This window comes from Dromaius novaehollandiae, chromosome W (assembly GCF_036370855.1).
Source record: "Dromaius novaehollandiae isolate bDroNov1 chromosome W, bDroNov1.hap1, whole genome shotgun sequence".
Classification (NCBI taxonomy): Eukaryota; Metazoa; Chordata; class Aves; order Casuariiformes; family Dromaiidae; genus Dromaius; species Dromaius novaehollandiae.
In genome coordinates, this window is record NC_088130.1 from 3,969,936 (window position 1) to 3,992,056 (window position 22,121).

General features: G+C 44.2%; 1 protein-coding gene across 1 annotated transcript in view; it reads left to right on the plus strand.

Annotated features, from left to right (window-relative positions):
- The window catches only part of LOC135324356 (angiopoietin-1 receptor-like), a 71,231-nt gene that overhangs the window by 11,614 nt on the left and 37,496 nt on the right, over nucleotides 1–22,121 (plus strand). The window contains exons 2-3 of the mRNA XM_064500412.1: nucleotides 3,193–3,504; nucleotides 20,741–20,851. Coding sequence (XP_064356482.1) covers nucleotides 3,193–3,504; nucleotides 20,741–20,851 — 423 coding nt within the window. The remainder of the gene's footprint in view (nucleotides 1–3,192; nucleotides 3,505–20,740; nucleotides 20,852–22,121) is intronic.

A 22,121-nucleotide genomic window follows, 5' to 3' on the forward strand; every position in this document is an offset into this window, starting at 1 on the left:
TGCTAGATGCTGAGTTGAAGGAGCTCAGTGCCTTCTAAGACAAGCTCTTCCATGGTCCTTCAAAAATGCACTTAAAAATGCAGGTTCTATTACTGCAAAACTGTGGACTATATTTTCATTTCCACTTGCAATAGATTCAATCCATGAAACTTTAACTGCCAAGGACTAAATGACTCTTGGGGAATGATTGCACAGGTATTTAATGCTCTTTTAGACACCCAAGTTACCCTTCCTGGCCTTGTGGCGGACTGATGAATGAATTTTTTGCCTTAAACATTTCTTGGTGCATGGAGTGCAGGCAGGCCACAACCCCGAACAAGCCATCTGTCCCTGGCGGAAACAGGACTGGGCTGCTGCGACCCCCGAGATGGTCTCCCTGCGACCACCTGGGACACACTGAGCCTGCACTGAACAAGACCACAATCGGGCAGAGACTTTGGGATCTGGACTGTAAATTATTGTCCGTTTTTAGCACAACTTCTATAAAACCTGCTTGGCATGAGTGGCTAAATTTGCTGAAGCCTTAGGCCGCACTCCCTAGTACAGTGAGAAAGGGCCCAGAGCTGCTGCAGGCGGGAATGATAAGGGCGTTACCAGCAATTTGCATTCCTGTGCACTGCTGAAACAGTGCTAATTGCTGGAGTTATCACCTTCTTTGTCAGGACCTTGAGAGCTAATGGCTGGACCTAAGAATGGAGACACACCTGTCAGCAGAAACGGCAACAGTAAACGGCCTACCTAGGGACAGTGATGAGACCCAATAAGGAGCAGGAGACCCCAGACCCAAATATTACTATTGGTCTGAACTACCACGTGAGGGGTGGGAAAACTTAATTTGAAAAAAGCTATAATTGCCGAGGGATTTCTTTGTTTGCCCCCCCCCTCGCTCCCTCTCTCGTCCCTCGCTCCTCGTCCCTCGCTCCTCGTCCCTCGCTCCTCGTCCCTCGCTCCTCGTCCCTCGTCGGAGGCACCCAGCTTGAGCTGTGATTCGAGCGGAGTCAGCGGAACATCATCGGCCTCGGAGTGGTGGTAGCTAGCTTCCTCTCTCCTTTTCCAACTTTTCTCTATCTTTTCCCCTTACCCTTGTTCCCTTTTTCCCTTCGCCTCCCCCTCCCACACACCTTTTCTCCCCACTTCGTGGAAAATAAAGGTAAAAGGTTGTACGATATTTGACCAGTTTTAGCGTCTTAATCTCGTCCTTGGGATCGTAACGAAACCCTCCCGATATTGGATCGGGACAGGCCTCCTGCTCTTTCTCCAAAAGGACATGGATCTCTATCTGTGTTATATCTGCCAGCCTCATGTAGGCTACTCTGCAAGGTCTAAAATGATGCTAGACACCTATTTTTAGGCAACCAGATCCTGTCCACCAATGGCTAGATTTTGATTCCTCTGGGATAATCACAAGTGTAACTAAACAATAGGCCTGAATTGTAATTGCTTTATACCTTGATTTAGGTGATTTCTATCACTCTGAAAAAAGAGAAAATTATGTAGCAAGTGCTCTGAATCTGATATGATATTGCTTTGCCCCTATTTTGCATAGGGATCAAAGGCAACACAAAAGCCAGGCCTCAGACCTCAGACTGATACTACTGCTTTTTCTTGGGATGTTAAAATGCTCCTGAGCTTTGGGGGGGGCGGATGGGATACATGCTATTTTCACTTTGCAATCTGTGTTTTGAAGTCATGAATCAAGGACTCATTTTTGTAGCATGCTACAGGATGACTTGACTTCGCTGACCTGTGACTTTATACAATATTTATTTTAATTGTTTTTGCATCTTTTCCAGAAGGTTTTGTTTCTCCATTATGTAACTTCAAGTTATCTGGGTTGGCACCACAAAGGATGGTAACTGTAGCAGACTGGATGGGTGTGGTGAGCATCAGTGTGCTGTCAAGATGCTCTAGTCCCCAGAGTGGTCATTGGCATTGAATGCAGAGAGGGACCTCCTCACTTGGCCCAAAGCACAAAATACACACACAAAGTCTGCAGTAAGCACTAAGACTCTTTGACCTCTTTACCTAAGACTATACCCATTTCTTTCAAACAGAGTACCATTTGCAAGCTGAATGGCATTAAATATTGAGCCTGTCTGTGTACATACAAAATATATTTGCATCCAAAGCAGGAAAATAAAGGTGATACATAAAATAAATCAATTATTCTTCCTGTTTTAGCTGGAAAAAATATTACTGTTTCTTTTCTCCTTACCTAGAATTTCAAAAGTAAAGGGAAATGCCGGTTATTTGCAAAGGGCTAATTATAGGAGATGCTGTATTTCCCTCCTGCTATGTGCAGTTGAACCACTACTACCTAGAACACTTTCTAAGAGACAATATTTTAATTAGGCTTGTAGCTACATTTTCAAAGATCTTGCATCTCCATGTCTTTATTAAAATTCTGTTTATCAAAGGGAGCCCTGTCTATTGGTTAAAGCATACCATTACAAAAAACTGGCTCTATTCCCACTTCTGCCACTGACTTGTTATTTACCTTTGGGAAGAAATTTTTGTGCTGTGGTTCTCTGCTGCTTATTAGGGCTACAAATGCCCTAATATATGAATGATTATGAAATCAATAATTGAAATTCATAAAATAATTGAAAAAGTATTCTAAGCTTGCAAAATATTTATTACTAATTGCTATGACTAGAGACATGCATGCACTATATCAAATAATACATAAAGAAATATATACTTGGTTTATGGCCACTCGTCAAGAAAGCTGTTAAACCCACTTACAGAACACAATAAGCAACTCTATTACACTGACAGTCTTATGAACAACCAACCATATTTCTGGCAAAGCATCAGACTTGGGACAAATACATATGTGGCTAGTTATCCAAGGAGTCAGTTGTATCTGTGGAGACAGCACAAGGTTTTCCTTGGGCTTCTGCATCATCTCTTTAAAGATGCTCCACAAGTTTGGGAGGGTCATTTCCTCTTCTGCAAAAAACAAAGACATGAAGAGCAAACCACATCTGTTCATAATGTTCATAAAATAAAGCCTAAAGTCAATATAATAGAATAGTTAATTTACAGCCTTTTTATTTCACATAAACACTCAGTAAACTACCAGCCAGGGAAGCACCAAGTATTAGGTGAAAGGGGTTATCTAGTGATCAGAACAAAGAGATATGCAAACTCTGCAGTAAAAATCTTTTCACCTGCTGGTTTTCTTCCTAGGTAAAGTGGAAGCAGCACTGGACCTGATACTGATCAATTCATTCCCTCTGGTGGGCAACTCAGAGACCTCACTTATCTGTATTGCTTCCAAATGGCATTCCAGTGAGCCTATCACAATAGACAGAGATCAGGCAGATGTGACAAACCAACACCGAGAGCTGCTGGAAGTTAATGAAGACTCGAAGAGAACAACCGCCAAAAAAGTGGTGTGGAAAAGGGAACAGGCTAGTGAAACTATTGGAGTGTACTACTGTGAAGGGAAAGTCAAGGATGAGGTGACAAGGATACATACAATGAAGATGCCACTAGGAGGTACTGTATGGAGGTCAAAGCTGAATTGTGCGTGTCGTTACTTGCAATCTGGCAGTTACCTTTGGTTAACAGAAGTGGGTACAGAATTGGCCCCAGAATGGGCAAGGCAGTTTGGATGCAATAAATGGACTTGGCTCAAATCCATGTTTTCTTTCTAAAGTGCAGAGATAATTAGTAATATTGATGGTTAGTCATTTTCTTACAGATGTTAGTCAGACATTTGTGGATATTCTGCCTATATCTGGTTACAGCCAGGAACACAAAAGGCAGGTATTAAAATAAGGTAAGAGCAGCTGTTCTGGAGGCATCAATGCCATGAAATAATAAATATGGTAACTCTCGTACTGTGCTTTTCATCTTCTAAGCCTTTTATAAACATGAATCCATTTCAAATCTTGACAGCTCAATGAGGTAGATAGCTAAATATTGCTATCCTCATTTTACAAATGGGATACTTGAGCCTGAAACTAAGTGCCTTGTCTAAGGCTCAGGAAAGCTCAGGCTCAGCAAAACTGGATCTGCACAATCAGTATCAGTAAGATTAAACAAATCCAGTACAATAGCAAAAAGAAACTCCAAAGTATTTTCTGTGAATCTAAGAAAACTGTCCACAAAAATCAACTAGGGATTTCACTACTGACTGCAATTTTAGGCAAAATGCACCCTGGTTGTAAGACAATGGACAGTAGGGGAAAAAAAATCCTATATCAGGCAGGGAGGTAGTGAGGTTAGAAGCTGGGAGTTCCTAGGAACTAGTGCTCTGGCCATTAAATCATCTCTTCCCATGCCAGAAATTTCATATACTTCTGTATCTCATTAGATGTGTTAAAGAATAGCGAACTGAAACTGTCTAGAGGAAGCCGCTTAGCACAACTTATATAAAACTTGCTTAGCATGAGTAGCTAAATTTGCTGAAGCCTTAGGCCGCACTTGGATAAAATAATGAACCTTTACCTAGTTCAGTAAGAAAAGGGCCTCAGAGCTGGTTCAAGCTGGGAAGATAAGGAAGCTACAAGCAGTCTGCGTTCCTGCGTCTCACACTCCAAAAGGGAGGATGTCAAGGCTTCGAAATAAGACCAGTGCAGGGCATTAGGACCTTGAGGGACAAAGCCTTCCCTCACTGCTGGGGCAGTGTTAATTGTTATGATTTAGAATCACCTCCTCCTCCTCGTCAGGACCTTGAGAGACAACAGTAAGACCCAACAAGAAACGAAGGTACAGCCGTCAGCAGAAACCGCAACGGTAAAGATAAGGGAGAAAAACAGCCGGCCTAGGAACAACGATGAGACCCAATAAGGAGCAGGAGACCCCAGACCTAAAAATTACTATTGGTCTGAACTACCGCGTGAGGGGTGGGAAACTTAAGTTGAAAAAGCTATAATTGCCCAGGGATTTCTTTGTTCGGGGTTCCTCTTCAGAGGCACCCAGCTCGAGCTGTAATTACGGCACGCGTGTCATTAAAATTTAATTATTTAATTTGCTTTGATTTGGCTCTGAACTTTTCTGCGGGAACCTAGTGTCAGGCCCTGTTATGGTGGCCGACAAGCCTAATTTCCATAACAGATGTCCAGACTGAGTTCCAAAGCAAAGAGATCACCATAAGCTCCAGAGAAGTGTAAGAAATTTTGGCTAATTTTCTGCAGTAAATCAAGCTTTCAGAAATTCCACTAATGTTTAGCAGAATTTATTATATTGCCAACATTTTATATCACAACAGTTAGCCTGCAAGGACACTTTTTAATCTGTCTCTCCATTTGTCTTTCTGAACTTTAATATGGGAAACCATTATTGTAGGTATCTCCTAAAATTATACAAAAAAACTTTAAAAAGATGTTTTATTTTGGTCTGAGCCATGGCTAGTGTGTGTTTGTTTATTTTAATATGGGAATGTTAAGGGAAAGGTGTCAGGACAATGCATTTTGCTTTGGCTTGTGTTTTTCTGACAGAATGTGCTCTTTGGAGGGTCAGGCAGATCGCCAAGAAAGCTCTGTATATAAGCCTAACTCTCCAGGTTTCAAGGGAGGTTGGAGTGAGGGAGGGAAGGCCTACCACTCACATAACAATCCATGGAAAAGTTTGAAAGAGGGGATAGCATCTTGAATTTGACCCTGCTTCCAATAGGAAGCCAATGAGCTGAGCCGATCCCTGGGACAGTTGTGGGACAACCTCCATGGGTAGCGATCTTCTGAATCAGTGGTAGCTTTTTACACTCTGTGTAAAAGGGGCTGTGGCCTGAGGAACGAAGAATTTAAAGTAATCAAACTTTGAGAGCTTACTGTATGGCAAAAGTTGTTCTAACCAGAAATAACACAACGTTCATTCATGCCAGCAGTAGGTGGATTTATGAGAGTCATTTTTGGGTCCTGAATCTGTTTCTCAGATCTTGTTTGCTAAAGCTTTGGCTGACATGATTTGAGCTCATATCTCATCAGAGAATGTGAAGAATCTAATAGTGCTGGGTGGGTGAGAAAGACAGAACTTCTCAAAGCTATTACAGGCCACAGAAAGAGGAAGAAGAGGCTAGTGAAGGACTGTGAGTTTTGGCAATGCTACTACAGCTGGAAAACAGGCCTTTTCCTCCTTTACTGTCTGAATAATTTTTAAAGGCAGAATACGTTTCTCAAAACCCAAAATTGGGCAAGAGTTGAAATGTGCACTGTTTCCTGTTGAAGACAGCAGAATGACCAGCACTTTTGAAATCTAGCCACTGTTTCAGTGCTTCAGGCTATGAAGCTACTGCAGTACTCACTGAGCATTAAGCATTTGATTAGTCCCACTGATTTTAATGGGATTTCTTATCTGCCTAATTATGTACTTATAGATATTATCAAATCCTCCCCAAAATGGATTAAAAATGGAAACTTCTGCTGTTCATTTTACAAGATCTTTGCCTGTATGATATGGAAAGATAAGAGATGTAGTTTCCTGTTTGAATCTATACATATGCTATTCTTAAAATAAGAAGCCTGTTCTCCTGTATCTTTTATATTTATGGCTTGGCATTTAATATTTGTGTGTGTGTGTGTATAAATATATATACATGGAGAGAGAGAGAGAGAGAATAGACTATACTATTTATATAGAAAGAGAATAGATTATACTATATATAGTGTTGTTACGTGTAGGGATTTTGCATGTGACTAGGAGCCACATGTACACTCAGAGAGAGTGCAAAAATGAAACTGATTTGGAGACATTAGTTCAAATGGTGCCTACACATTTGGGATCTCCAAGGTCGAGGGTAGCAAGCACGCAGGCTAAGGTCCAAATTCCCAATGAGCCACAACCAGAGATCACGATGTTCATAAATTCCAAGTCTTATTAACAGAAATAAAATACAGGAACATGAATGTACAAGCATACACATTTTGTTATAGGGTTTCCTAAAAGTAGTTACTGGTAAAGCAAGATTTCTACTATAAACAAAGAATCATATCTTTAGTCAGTTCTTTGTTAATTTAGCCACTCTCAATTTAAGCAATTAGAGGCTATATCCCCAGGAATTCCTCTGACAAAGGGGTCCCCCAGAATTTGGAAGATTAGCCAATTACAATTTAGAGGAAAGAAACTTACAGCAAAGATGACTGACTAAAGATAGGTGTCTCTGAGAGCATTAGGAAAAGAGAGAGTGTGTGTGAGAGAGAGAGTGTCACTTTCTCATGAATAAAGTGAAGAGAATTATACCTGTCCTTAAATTTTTTGGTGAGTGGAGTCAAGGTCCCTGGTGTCAGGTTTGGATCTCTCTCTTTTTCTTGTCTCTCTCCCTCGCTCACTCACTATGTGCAGACCCCATATTTATATGAAAAACTTACATTCGTTCTTGTGGAGTCTTTTTAGATATATGTGTGTTAACAAAAAGGGGCTCTTAGCTTAAAAGCTCTGTTTGGGGCAGTACCGGCAGAGAATAACAGATTGCTGTTCTTTCTGAGCTGAGTCTGGGGAGTAGTCAATGGCTGCTGCCAGAGGTTCCAGAGAGCTGTTACCTTGGAAATCGCACCCAGAGCAGGATCAGCAAGGGCTAACAGAAGCTCTTCCAGCTCTTTCGAGGTACTGGGAGTTGTCCACAGAAGGAGACCGTATTATCCTGCCTGAAAGGAGAATTGCACTATCATGCATTCCCATCCCATGTAGACCACATGTGGCGGACAGATGAGTGAACTTTTGCCTTAAATATTTCTTGGTACATAAGGTGCAAGCAAACCATAACCCCAAACAAGCCATCTGTTCCCGGCGGGAACAGGACTGAGCTGCTGCGACCCCCGAAATGGTCTTCCTGCGACCACCCGGGACACACCGAGCCTGCGCCGAACCAGACCACGATCGGGCAGAGACTTTGGGACCTGGACTGTAAATTATTGCCGCTTAACACAACTTCTATAAAGCTTGCTTAGCATGAGTAGCTAAATTTGCTGAAGCCTTAGGCCGCACTCCCTAGTTCAGTGAGAAAGGGCCCCAGAGCTGGTGCAGGCAGGAAAGACAAGGGGGTTACCAGCAGTTTGCATTCCCATGCTTCACGCTCCGGGAGGAAGGATGTCAAGGCATTGAAGTGAGGCCTGCTTGGGCACCGGGACCCTGGGGAGCAGGGCCTCCTCTCGCTGCGGAAACAATGCTGATTGGGGGGTCTGGGCTATCTCGGGGTCCAGATCATATTCTCTTTGTCTGGACCTTGGGAAATAACACCTACCATCACTGCTGGGGAAGTAATAAATTGTCAGGGCTTTGAGAGATAAGGGCATGTGGAGGACTGGCTTGAGGGCAGAGGTCATGTGAAGACTGAACAACTAAAGGAAGCAGAACTAAGTGCATATCGCACACAGTTGATGTGAGCCAAGTCCCGTATGAGAGTAAAAACAGCTAGAGCCAAGGACACATTGTCCTTGGCTCCAAGGTGTTATCAATGATTAGTCCTGGGAACTTGCGGGTGATGTAATGCAGAAGTTGCTGGGTAAACCAAATTGCTGTTACCAATAAGGAGCTCAGCTTTTGCAATATGTATGAGCCTGATTAGTCCTGTGCTATATAAAGAAAGACCACACCTAATAAAGTTGAAGTACACTGATCACTCATATTGAGCGTCTGGGTCTTCCCTCCGTCGGCTCCTCCCGTGCAAGTTTCCAACAAATGGCGCCCGAACAGGGACCCTGCCGGTCAGGGACTCGGTGATTAAAAACTCAGGAGTCGACAGAGTGCTAGAGACAGCTGGTCCTGCTGTGCTAAAGGCGACGTGACACAAAAGGGGGTCTACGTGCCAGAGTTACAGAGGAGGTGGAGAGGACACAAACAAAGGGGGTCCGTGCCCAGGACGAGACGGGGTCCTGCCAGAAAGTCTCGCCGCAGGTCTTGCAAAGGTTGCAACGGTAAGTGAGTAACCACGGAGCGACAAGCGGCTTATTATTTATTAAGATGCTTTTTAGAAAAGCGAGGTACTCAAGGAATAGAATGTCATAAGGAACTCCCAGGGCTATTAGCTTACGGAGTGGCTAAGGGGTGTTTTGTTAACCCAGATAAGGAACTCCCAGGGCTATTAGCTGACGGAGTGGCTAAGGGGTGTTTTGTTAACCCAGATACCATGTTCGAACAAACTGAATGGAAAAAATTTGGGGACAAGTTGTTTGATGAAGTAATAAGTGACAACAAGACAGCAAAAAAGCTGATGAAGCCGTGGAGGGCAGTTACTAATGCTCTCGCACCTCAAAGGAAAAAAAAAAAAAAAGGGGGGAAAAAAAAAAAAAAAAAAAGGTAGCTGCCACTGCCGCGGAGCGTTTGGGAAGCCCCGATGGGTTCAAGGAACCCCCGCATGCAGAGGTGTCCCCTGTGTCCCCATACCCATCACCCCCCTCGAACCTTTACTATTGCCCAGGGAGGGTCTGGGAACACAGGCCTGCCAAAAGGAGCAACATTGACCATGCGGCAGATCCCCCCTCCTCCCTCAGCGCCTCCCCCCTCTCTCCCTCCCCCCCCTCCCTCTCTCTCTCCCCCCTCTCTCCCTCCCCCCCCTCTCTCCCCCACCTCCCCCCCCCCTCTCCCCCCCTCTCTCTCTCCCCCCCTCTCTCTTCCCCCCCCCCTTTTTCTCCTCTCCTCCTTCTCCTCTTCCTTTGGCCACAGTTATCTGAGGACACCCATCTCAGGCTATCAATGTGAAATAAGTTTTTCTCTATGATATTAATGGTCAGAAACCACTAATAAAAGCAGTTTGGAAAAAAAAAAAAAAAAAGAGAAAAGAAAAAAAAAAGAAAAAAAAAAGAAAAAAAAAAGAAAAAAAAAAAGAAAAAAAGGGGTATCCCATCTTATATGGGAATAAAGCAGGGCCGACAAGAGCCTTTCGGCTTGTTTATTGACAGAGTAGCCAATGCTATACAAGCAGCAGGGGTACCAGATTATCTGAAAGGGACTATCTTGAAACAATGTGCAATACAGAATAGTAGCCCTTCAACGCGTAGTATTTTAGCCACACTCCCGGGAACATGGACTATTGAGGAGGGGCTAGAAAGAATGGCGCAGGTACCTGTAGGACCGCAAGCTATGCTAGTAGAGGCGGTGAAACAATTAGGAGAGAGCATGAGAGAGCAAGCACAGGCGTTGCGGGATAATATGCAACAGAATCAAAGACAGGTATTCGCTGCCCTTGCTCCTTTGCAAACTCTCGGCGGAAATACCCCCCCTGATCACCAACTGCAAAAGCAACAAACATGATGGAGCGGCTTGCTGGAAGGCTGGTTCGGGAAACGCCCAAAGAAGCGGGACGAGCCGCCCCGCGACGACACAAAAGGCGGCCTTCACCACAACAACTCAGCAACCCCCGCAGTTAACACAACCACCTCAGCCGGCGCCCAGCTCCACTCCGAACGCCATGAACCCCTTTGTCTTCGACCAGCCACCAGAGGGAGTCTCGGACTGGACTTGGCAACAGCAGTAGACGCCACCTTATTGGATACAAAGCCAACAAGAATCGGGACGAATGTCTACGGACCAGTAATTATTAATCATGAGCCGATAGGTGCCTTACTGATTGGAAGATCGTCCGCTACAATGAAAGGATTACAAGTTTTGACAGGATTGATCGACAAGGACTATTTCGGGGAAATACAAATTGTGGTTTCAGCAATGTTTCCACCTATGCACATACCACAAGGATCGAGAATAGCTCAACTTATTCCGCTTCCCCACCTGACTGTAGGGGTGGCACCAGCGAAAGAGCAACCACGAGGCTATGGTGCTTTTGGTTCCACTGGAAGTGTAGTATTACTGACTGTCGGAATGCATCAAAGGCCCCGACAAACCGTGACTGTAAAGTATAAAGAAGAATCTATACGCACTAATGCCTTATTGGACACTGGAGCGGATGTATCAATAATTAGCACTAAGATCTGGCCCCAGCATTGGCCAACCCGAGAGACCAGCTCTACGGTAGCTGGAGTAGGCGGGGTCACCCTCGCCCGAAAATCATCGACGCTACAATGGACTATAGGGAACAAGGTGGTTAATTGCTCCGTTTCCATTTTACCCCTACCTGAAGGAGTGCAAGCATTAATAGGGCGCGATATCCTTGCCCAGATGGGTATGGTGCTTACCTCGGAACACCCTTTATAGCACCGGCCATTGCCTGGACTTTCCCAATCCCACTCAGCTGGAGGACTGATCAGCCTGTGTGGGTAGAGCAATGGCCGCTTAAACGGGAAAGTCTCATTCAAGCACATGAACTAGTAAAGCAACAGTACAAACAAGGTCATCTAAGACTATCTACCAGCCCTTGGAATACCCCAATATTTGTGATCAAGAAAAAATCCGGCAAATACAGACTTTTACACGATCTACGTGCTGTAAACAGACAGATGCATGACATGGGTGCTTTACAACCGGGGTTACCCAGCCCAGCAATGATCCCAGAAGGCTGGCACCTGCTAATCGTAGATTTAAAGGACTGTTTCTTTACCATAGCCCTCCATGAAGATGATAAACAGCGATTTGCATTTACACTCCCTGCTATCAATAGAGAGGGGCCAGACCAAAGATTTGAATGGACAGTACTACCGCAGGGTATGCGAAACTCACCAACCCTCTGTCAACTCTATGTCGATGCGGCACTTCAACCGTTACGTCAACAGTGGCCAGAGACCATGATATATCACTACATGGACGACATATTGTTGGCACAAAAAAACCCTTTTTCTCCTGAACAAAAATTTGATCTAATCACACAATTAAAGAAAAAGGAACTTGTGATGGCCCCGGAAAAGGTACAAGAATCCAGCCCCTGGCAGTATCTAGGTTGGCATATTTCGAATGCCACCATCAGACCACAGAAATTGACAATCAGGACTGACATAAGAACACTCAATGATGCTCAAAAACTATTAGGAGACCTCCAATGGATCCGTCCGGTTGTCGGCATTCCTAATGAACTCTTAAATCTGCTACGCCCCTTGCTGAAGGGAACAGACCCAGCGGCTGCCGTCACGCTCACAGAGGAACAGCAACGGGTACTCCAGGAAATTGCATCGCTAATTACTACGCGTGCTACGCACCGACGCCTGGAAAATCAGCCACTTGATCTTACTATTTTATGTGGCCCACAATACCTAATGGGAGCCATTACACAACACAAAATAAAAACGGGGGAAAAAAGAGGGTTGGCGGAACCCATTGTACTAGAATGGATAGCACCACCGTTACAACCAAAACGAACTATTCAAGAAAAAATTTCAACGCTGGCCGAACTCATTAGGACACTCTTCGCCCCTGACTTACATGATCAGCGTTGGTCAAATCTGACTGCAGCAATCAAATATAGAAGAAGTGAGAATCGTCGAGGCAAGCGTGAATTGAAAAAACTAGGTTCAGATTGCGCTGATGATGTAGAATTATGGGGGCCTGCGGAAAGGTTTTTCGCCGCGGCTTTAGCTCCTAACGTTGCAGTTGCGCATGCCATGTCTAATCTAAATAAACTTGCTTGTTGGGCTGTTAGGCAGTCAAATGTTACTACACAAATTCTCTCTGAAATGTCACAGGATATGGATAGCCTGAGACATGCAGTGTTGCAAAATAGAGCAGCTATAGACTTTCTGCTTTTGGCACAGGGACGCGGGTGTGAGGATTTTGAAGGAATGTGTTGTTTTAATCTTTCTGATCATGGACAGTCAATCCATGAGCAATTGAAATGGCTAAAGAACCACACCCAGAGAATCACCGTACAGTATAATTGGTTTGATGATCTGTTTAGAAAGATGTTTGGTAATGTGAGTACCTGGATTTTGAGCTTGATCAAAGAAGGGCTACGTATTCTATTCATAATTGTATTAATTTTAATTGCTGTAAGAGTGATTTTTGGCTGCTTAACACAAAAGCTTGAACAATTAACTAAAAAGGTCTTTCTCGCACAAAATAAAAACGGGGGAATTGTGGAGGACTGGCTTGAGGGCAGAGGTCATGTGAAGACTGAACAACTAAAGGAAGCAGAACTAAGTATATATCGTACACAGTTAATGTGAGCCAAGTCCCGTATGAGAGTAAAAACAGTTAGAGCCAAGGACACATTGTCCTTGGCTCCAAGGTGTTATCAATGATTAGTCCTGGGAACTTGCGGGTGATGTAATGCAGAAGTTGCTGGGTAAACCAAATTGCTGTTACCAATAAGGAGCTCAGCTTTTGCAATATGTATGAGCCTGATTAGTCCTGTGCTATATAAAGAAAGACCACACCTAATAAAGTTGAAGTACACTGATCACTCATATTGAGCGTCTGGGTCTTCCCTCCGTCGGCTCCTCCCGTGCAAGTTTCCAACAAGGGCAAGACCCGAAGAATGAAAACGCATCTGTCAGCAGAAACCACAACAGTAAACAACCTACCTAGGGATCCAATAAGGAGCAGGAGACCCCAGACCTAAATATTACTATTGGTCCAAACTACTGCGTGAAGGGCGGAGAGCTTAAGATTGGAAAGTATAATTGCCCAGGGATTTCTTTGTTCGGGGTCCCTCTTCGGAGGCACCCAACTCGAGCTGTAACTACTGCACGCGCGTCATTAAAATTTAATTATTTAATTTGCCTTGATTTGGCTCCGAACTTTTCAGCGGGAACCTAGGGTCGGACCCTGCTCGAGTTGTAATTACTGCACGCGCTTCACTAAAATTTACACCCAGGGTGAAGAGGACCAACAGGACGCCGCTGGATCCACGGGTGGTGATATCCCTTTCTCTCTCCCTCTCTCTCTCTCTTTTTCTCTCTCTCCTCCCCTTCGCCTTTCCCCACCTTTTCTCCCCACTCCGTGGAAAATAAAGTTAAAAGGTTGTACGATATTTGACTGGTTTTAGTGTCTTAATCTCATCCTTGGGATTGTAACGAAACCCTCACAATATTGGATCGGGACATCTAATTGGCATCACGGACAGGATCCCTTGAGATGAGAGTATCGTACAACCATATGGTGTGCTGAGCGATTGTGTGTGAACGAGACGTACGAAAAAGTACGAAGCGAGTGCAGAGTTCCGATCCGCGGTTCCGCTCTCCCGCGAGGGAAGCGGCCGGAGACGAACGAAGCGTGAGGAAGGAGTGAATGGTGAGATCTTTAGTATACTAGTTTACGGTTTGGCCTCCTTAGGGTGTATAGGGGAAACTTGGATTTTAAGGTGTGACCCCCTCAGGATGAAATCCCCTTTGTAGGACACTTTTTGTAGTAGTTTACGGTTTGGCCTCCTGAGGGTGTATAGGGGAAACTTGGATTTTAAGGTGTGACCCCCTCAGGATGAAATCCCCTTTGTAGGACACTTTTTGTAGTAGCTTACGGTTTGGCCTCCTGGGAGCGTATAGGGGAAACTTGGACTCCTTTAAGGTTTGGCCCTCCCAGGACGAAATCCCCTTTGTAGGATATGGCTGCCCAGAAGGCAGGCGATTTTTGTGAGGAAATCGGGAAATTATATGGCCTTTTGGAAGCACACCGTTCTCGTCCCTCGCCCCCGGGACGAGACTGGGCACGGGACCATTGGTTCCAATTGCAAAGTGTAGTGGACCGAATAGCGGTCTTGCAAAAAGAAGCTAAAGTTAAGAGAGGAAAAGGGAAAGCTATTGTTTGCGCCATGCTAGGAGCGTGCCTAGCAGCTGCGGTGGAGGACAGGAAGCGGGCACCTTGTCAGGCGGAGGCTGTGACTGCCGCGCTGCAAGCGGCACTAGCGCCGCTGCAAGAACAATTATGGGAAACCAAGCAGGCGCTGGAGGAGGAGAAGCGCCAAAATCTGATACTGAAAGAGGAGCTAAGAAACCAGCTCCTGAGGGAGGCAGACGCCCTCACCAAAAGTGAGGTGCTGCCCAAGGAGAAAGGGGTATGCCAAATGTACCCCCAAAGAGACCTAAAAAGATTAAAGGAGGCCGTAGACGCCCCCCCCCATATGTGCCCACTAGTCAAAACGGAATATATATACGAGGACGACAGCGACAACCGCCCTCAGGTTGTTACCAAAGAAATCCCTTTCACAGCTACCGAATTGGCCAAGCTGCGAAAAGATTTTGCCAGAACGGCTAGGGAATCCAAAACTGAATATGTGTGGCGGGTATCCCTGTCGGGGACGGGGGGACGGAATCCTGCTATCGGAAAAGGAGGCAGAGGGATATTGGGGCCCGGGCATGTTCCTGACGACCGGCGATCGCCGAGCCCTGTGGTCCCTGACTCAGAGGGCCGCATGTTGGGCGGGGGGGGCTGAACCCTTTGGAAAGGGGGGATCCCCTAGCTATAACAGGTTCCATCGATCAATTGCTGGAAAGCGTACAAAAGGCAGCTTGTCTGCAAATGATGCACGATTGGGAACTCAAGCCGAGCCTGAGCTCTCCAATGTTATTGCCGGTAGATCCCGAGCGGATGACGCCCCTAATACGGGGACTTCCTGATTCCCTGAAACCTATTGGGATTCAATTGCAGGGGAGAATCCAAGATGTGCCCCGCGAGGAAAGAATCGCGGCTGCCCTGGAGGGGATGGTAACCCCCAAGCATCGGCGGCTGGGGGAAAAGGTGTGGACCTGGGGGGAGGTAGCCCAGGAATTGATCAATTATGGGAGGAAATACGGGCCAGTCGGTCGGACTTACCAAAGGGTGGAAACTAGGGCCGTGCGGGCGGCAGAGCCAGCAAACAAGCCGCTGGCATTTTCTGGGAGGAGCCCAGCCAGAAGAGAAAGATCCCTGACCCGGCAGGGACTATGGCAACTGGGGCTACAAAAAGGCGTACCCCGAGACTTGATGGACGGGCTCCCGATCAAAAAACTAGAGCTCCTGGTACGGAGGTGGTCTGGACAGGGACCCCCCCCCCAGACTGAAACCACCTTCCGCAGCGGTGTTAAACGTGGGAGAGGGGTTTGAGGGGGATGAAAGGGAGGCGGAAAACTAGCTCCTCCGCCCCCTCAGGGTGAGGGGGGAGGCGGAGGGTGGATGTTTATAAGACAACTCGCCTGCAATAACAAAGGAGATTTATTAATCACTGTAGCAGTGGGGCTGAAGAAAAGGCCCGTAACCTTTTTAATCAATACAGGGACCTCGCCCCCTGACGGGGTGGCTCAGAGACCCTCCGTACTTCCGTAACGGAAGGAGCCGCTAAAGTATCAAATATACTTGGAGAGCAAAAGATGCTAGTGGGAAAACCCACTAGATTCACATAAAATGGATTATCCCCTCCTTCTGACCCGAGGAGCGAGTTTGTTCTTATTTCTGTTTTCAAGGGCAGCGATCTGACCAAGATGCACCTACTGCTCTAGACCATCCTGATTCAAGGACGCATCCACGAGGGTGATGAACGACCACTTCCCCTACCTTCCCCCAACCCATTTAATCCCTTCTAGAACAACAAATTTGTGTTGCTGGCGAAAGCAGTAAGCCAAACTTTCAATTTAAGCCACTGCTGGGTTTGCGGAGGACCGCTAGGATTATCAAGCTGGCCGTGGACATCCACATCCCTCACCCCAGACCAGACCGGATGGATGGGCCATTTGCTCAGGGCGTTGGAGCTAAGAAAGGGCATTATTGGATCTGCGGACACACAGCATATAAATCTTTACCCGTGGGGTGGTCGGGAATCTGTTATATAGGGATTATCAGACCTTTGTTTTTCCTTTTACCAGAAACAGGTGGACCTTGGCTAGGCGTAAAGGTATATGACAACCTCGGTGACAGAAGGGTTGCCCGTAAGACGCGATCCATTAAGGTAGATTTGGGTGGGACGCAAAAATGGGGAAACAATGAGTGGCCTCCTGAACGAATAATTCAACATTACAGGCCTGCAACCTGGAACCCCAATGAACCAATATCGGGGGCGAGAGAACCAATTTATAACCTAAATCGAATAATCAGACTACAAGCGGCTTTGGAAATTATTACCAACAAAACCGCTGATGCAATAGATCTTTTAACTCGGCAATCCCAACAGATGCGCATGGCAACCCTTCAGCACCGCATGGTTTTAGACTACCTGTGAGCTGAAGAGGGAGGGGTGTGTGGGAAATTAAATATTTCCAACTGTTGTTTAGAGATAGATGATGTAGGCGAAGTAGTTCTCCAGTTAACCAAAGATATCAGAAAAATAGCCCACGTCCCCCTCCAAACCTGGAACGGCTGGAGTGGCAATTTGTGGTCCTGGTTACCAGGGGCACTGTGGGTGAAACAGTTAATATTCTATTTGTTATGTGTGGTTGCCGCTTTAATGTTCTTACCTTGTATAATTCCTTGCTTTGTTCAATTAATCCGACACGTTGTGTCAAATATGCAATTTGTTCCTACCACCTCACCCGATGGCATAAAGAAAATCCGTGCCATCTGTTGGCCACAGCCAACCACAGTACCTATCATTTAAACCCATTCCCAGTTTATCCTGAAGGAGGAAATTGCATATTAACATCCACAACGCGGTTTTATACCTGTTGTAACAATCACTTACCTTGTTATCTCAGTTTTGATGTTTGTTCTGTGAAGTTAAATGTTGTTAAAGTTGTTAAAGAATAAGCTTGCATTGAGCAAGACCTCTGTTTAATCACTGTTAAGCACCTCCTTTTTTTTTTTTTCCTTTTTTTCCCCCCCTTTTATTCTTCCTGCAACTTGTTAAAAAATTGTTCATAACTACCGTGAGCGCTTCTACCTTTTCTATACTTCCTTCTGATCTCTCTCTCTATCTCCTATCACCACCGTGGACGAAGGCTATGAAGACTTCAGGAAGGAGACATACCAATCAATGTTTAAGTCACGGGGTGATGTGGTGGACAGAGGTGAAGAGGACCAACAGGACGCCGCTGGATCCACGGGTGGTGATATCCCTTTCTCTCTCCCTCTCTCTCTCTCTTTTTCTCTCTCTCCTCCCCTTCGCCTTTCCCCACCTTTTCTCCCCACTCCGTGGAAAATAAAGTTAAAAGGTTGTACGATATTTGACTGGTTTTAGTGTCTTAATCTCATCCTTGGGATCGTAACGAAACCCCCCCGATATTGGATCGGGACACCATAGGTTTTGCGATCCCTGAGCTGGCACCGGAGCGCGTCCAATTGATTCAGAGGCATTTGAGATTGACTGCTGACTCAAGCCCATTTACTCTTCTTTACTGCCAGCAGCTCCTGCCTGACTCACCCTTAGGCACGGCTAGGCAAACCTCACTGTTTAACCCTTGCAGCTTTGGATCTGACCCCCTGCTTCAGCCAGCATGGCTGTGAGTCAGTGGATTGCCTGGGCACAAGCTGGGGGGAGTTCTGTGTTACAGTGTATATATCTAGAACAGAATACTATATAGTCTATTCTATAGCTAGTCTAATATAGTCTATTCACTCGCTCTATACAATATATGCATATTTTAATATACATATATATATTTGAAGTGGAGGGTTACCCTCGCAGAAACTTGCTACAGTGGGAGAGAGTTACGGCACTTGTCCTGCAACTCATTATGTCTCTATAAAGAATTGGTGCATAGAAATTGTGAAATCATGGAATGCAAGTCACAATCTACAAATACTTTGGAGCTAAGTCCACCAAGGAGTGTGGGTTCCTTTCCACTGCAAAAATACTGTGAAGAAAAAATCTTGTGAATAAGCTTAAACAACACACAAAGAAAATAGAATGGGAAAATGAAAGTGAATTTCTCATTAAAGAAATTAATAGTAGCTCTCTAAATTTGGTCTAAACCCCACTGCGACTAAAACACTTAGAATTATCTGTAATTAACAATTCGTTTTGGGGAAAGCTGTTCAATTTTCTTTTCTTAAATAGATCATGATTTTAGCTGTGTGTTTGTTATTCATAAATAACTTTCAACTTACGAGTTGACAGCAAGCTGGAACTGCTCACAGATTTTGTTTTCCTGTTTCTTGTGAGAACTTATTTGATTGTTCCATATGAGAATTCTCTATTTATCTAGGTTACTATGCAAGTCCAGATACCAGTGACTAGACAATGTGACTGGTGCTCTGTCCATCCCTGGTTCTCTAAACATAAATGCATCTGCTTAACTTCACACAGTCTTGCTGAAATTAACTGAACTACACTTATACACAAAAACATAAAATGATATGCATATATGTAAGCTGAGAGAATAAATAAGCTCAGAGAATAAACACTAGAACTGTGGAGAGGACAGAAATTCCATTTTGAAAAGAATTTTGAGTTTTCAATATTTGTCTTATTTCCAGTTAGAAATGAAACCTTAAAATGTCAACATTCTCCAAGAAAGAAAATCCCAAGAAAAACATTGCTTTGGATTGACTGAAATGTCTTGATTTTTCCCCCCTCAAATTCTCCTCATTTCATATTGCATCATGTAACACAAATGTTTTACAATTTGAATAAAAACTTATTTTAAAATGGAAAAATTAAAATGTTCATTCCTCAAATATTTTAAGAATACCACTTTTTTTTCCCCTCAGATTTTTCCAAAATAACATTTTGGGGACACTAACACAATTTCAGCTTCATATAAACTTTGATGTAACATCGAAGCTGTTTTTTAACAGCTCTAACAAATATCTAAGAGAACAGAAAGTTAGTTCATATTTTTTATCTCTGCTTTCTGATCTTCCTTTTGTCAATTTCTGATCCTACTTCTACTCAATTTCTTCAAAAACAAATTTCAGCCATATACCTCAGTTTGGTTTCTATAACCATTGGTATGAACCAAAGTATACATGCTTGAAAGTTTTCTATAAATGAACCAAAAAAGAAGCATAAATGGAAGATTTTATGAATAAACTATCTCACGATTTCTACCAACTTGTATCTGTGTCCCTTAAATAAAATACCCCACATAAAATAAATGTGACCAGTAAAAAGGAGACCTCAGCAAATGAGGAACTGATTAAGAGCATGAATTACTCTTGAATGATTCCTTCCAGCTGAGGCCCAAGTGAGAGTTTCTGTCTGCCAGGTCCAGCTCACTTTGCTCATGAGAAGGTGGCAGCAGTGTGATGCTTCAGAGAGTTAAACAAAAAACAAGACAGAGAAGGAACTTACCCAGGAGGAACTCTATGGCTAAATATCCTCAAATATAGAAAGAGAAAAGGGACCAGTAGTATACAGTGCCCCAGTTCCTCTGATGTACTAAAAGAAAAAGTACAAAGATGTAACATTTTGACTCAGATCAAGATCTGAATAGTTTGAAAAATGAACATTCCCTAATTCTTAAAAGACTTTTTGTATTTTTTTTAAACCACATTGCATATCAGTAAGAGCATGGCATAAAAGCTCCAAGCTAAAAGTAGTCAGAAAACCCCTACTTGGTCTCACAAAAAAACTCAGAGCTTTTCCTTGGTATTTTCCAATTAAATGAATGGACACTATCCTAACTTTTCAAAATGATGTGTTGTAATTAAAATTTCCATTCATTGAGTACAAAAAATACCATTTTGTGAGATTTTTCTGTCCCTTCCCTTTCTGTTTAAAAAATATGTATCTAGGAATGAAGAAACTTGGGAAAGTATTTCACAGCCAGTTGGAGCTCCTAGTTAGGAAGTACTTACAGTTAGCCAGGTAAATATCTAATTTGTCTTAATTCCATGTCCCAGGTTCTAGTTGTATTCTTGCTCCAGGGTATAGGTGAGTCCTCTGTCCCTGCCAAAACACAGAGATGAGGTTGCTGGTGCTATAAGAGTCAGCGCATGCTAGCAAGAAATTCATACGTAAAAAGCTATGATAGGGGACTGTGCTTTAAACCATTCTCAGCTTTCAGCCCAGGGATCACCCAGAGATAAGAACTGTTGATTCCATGCTTCTCTCCTGTTTTGATTTTAGCTTCATTCCATCCAGTGGCCTTAACTCTTACAGCAAATAAGGGAGAACATGTGAAAATTTCCTTCATCAGAATGGCAGCAAAAGAGGAAGATGCAGTGATCTACAAAAATGGTAATTAATCTCCCTTCCTCTCTTGCCCCTTCTCCTCTCCCTACTATCATTCTCTTAGCCAAATGCCCATGTAACTCCATTAAAGTCATTGCTGATAATGTACATGCTGAAATTAGAGAAGGCATGATTCCTTGTGTATTTAATGCTCCCAAAAGGAACCATCTAGATACTGAGCTTACCTATTTATTCGCTCCCCCTCCACAATCCCAAATTGCCTTTGTGCCTTTGCTTTCTTTCCTATTTTCCTTTTTTCTTTCCCTCCCCATCTCCTCATATCTTTGCTTTGCTGCCTTCAGATTCTTTTTTTGCTGTGCTGCTCTGAGGGCTTCTTCCCTGCATCCTCTTTTGCCTTTCTACTGCTTTTCAAGTGCATACCTTTGCTTTTCCAAATGGCTTTTAGAGGCACATTAACTTTTAGCCCCTTATCTTGTTTCAGTATCAATGTAACCAATGCTCAGATCTTGTTACACAGTGATCCAGAGGGGAGGGAGGAAGCTCGAATATTATTGCATTACTTAGTGCACATGTATGACTAACTACTGCAAACCTAGAATAACACAGATGAGCTCCTTCAGTGAAAAATAGAAAGGAGACAGAAATATGTCAAGTCTGGGAAGAAAAGAAAAAACACATTGTGCTCTTCCTGTTTTGTTCTGCTTGGTAAATCCCAGTGCTACTGAGATTAAAAAGGACCTATTCAGCATTTGTTATTTGACTCCAAGCAGCCACACGTGAATCCTTACAGAGAATTACCACTTACTTCATCAAAAGCCAAGAAATACTTAACATTCTTTATCAGTAGACTACAAGCAACACTCTTGTAAAGCAGTGCTTAACTAGAAGTTGTTTATCCCCTTTATCACAGAACCTCCTCAAGAACTAGCTTCCTTTCTACTTACACCATTCCAATTACCAAAAACTGTAGTATAGCTAAAGGATTGTCTGCAAATTCGTAACCAATAAATACATTTTCTGGGATGGATTGCTCAGTTCATCCCAGCTGTCTTCCCTCAGTAGCTGAGTCAAACTTCTCTCGCTGTAAAGTGTGAATGAGTTCTGTTAAGGGATGTTATGAGGGCCGCTGCCTCTGGTGGGCTCCAGGACCCAGGAATCCCTCCTGCCCGGCCGCTGGAGCCCAGCCCAGTGCGCCCGGAAACCCAGGGATCTCCCCGTCCCAGGCCAATGGACACAACAGCTGCTTTCCTGTTTGCAGGTTCAACCAGTAGCAAGGCTGAGTGTGTATCCCAAACACACACACACACACACACAC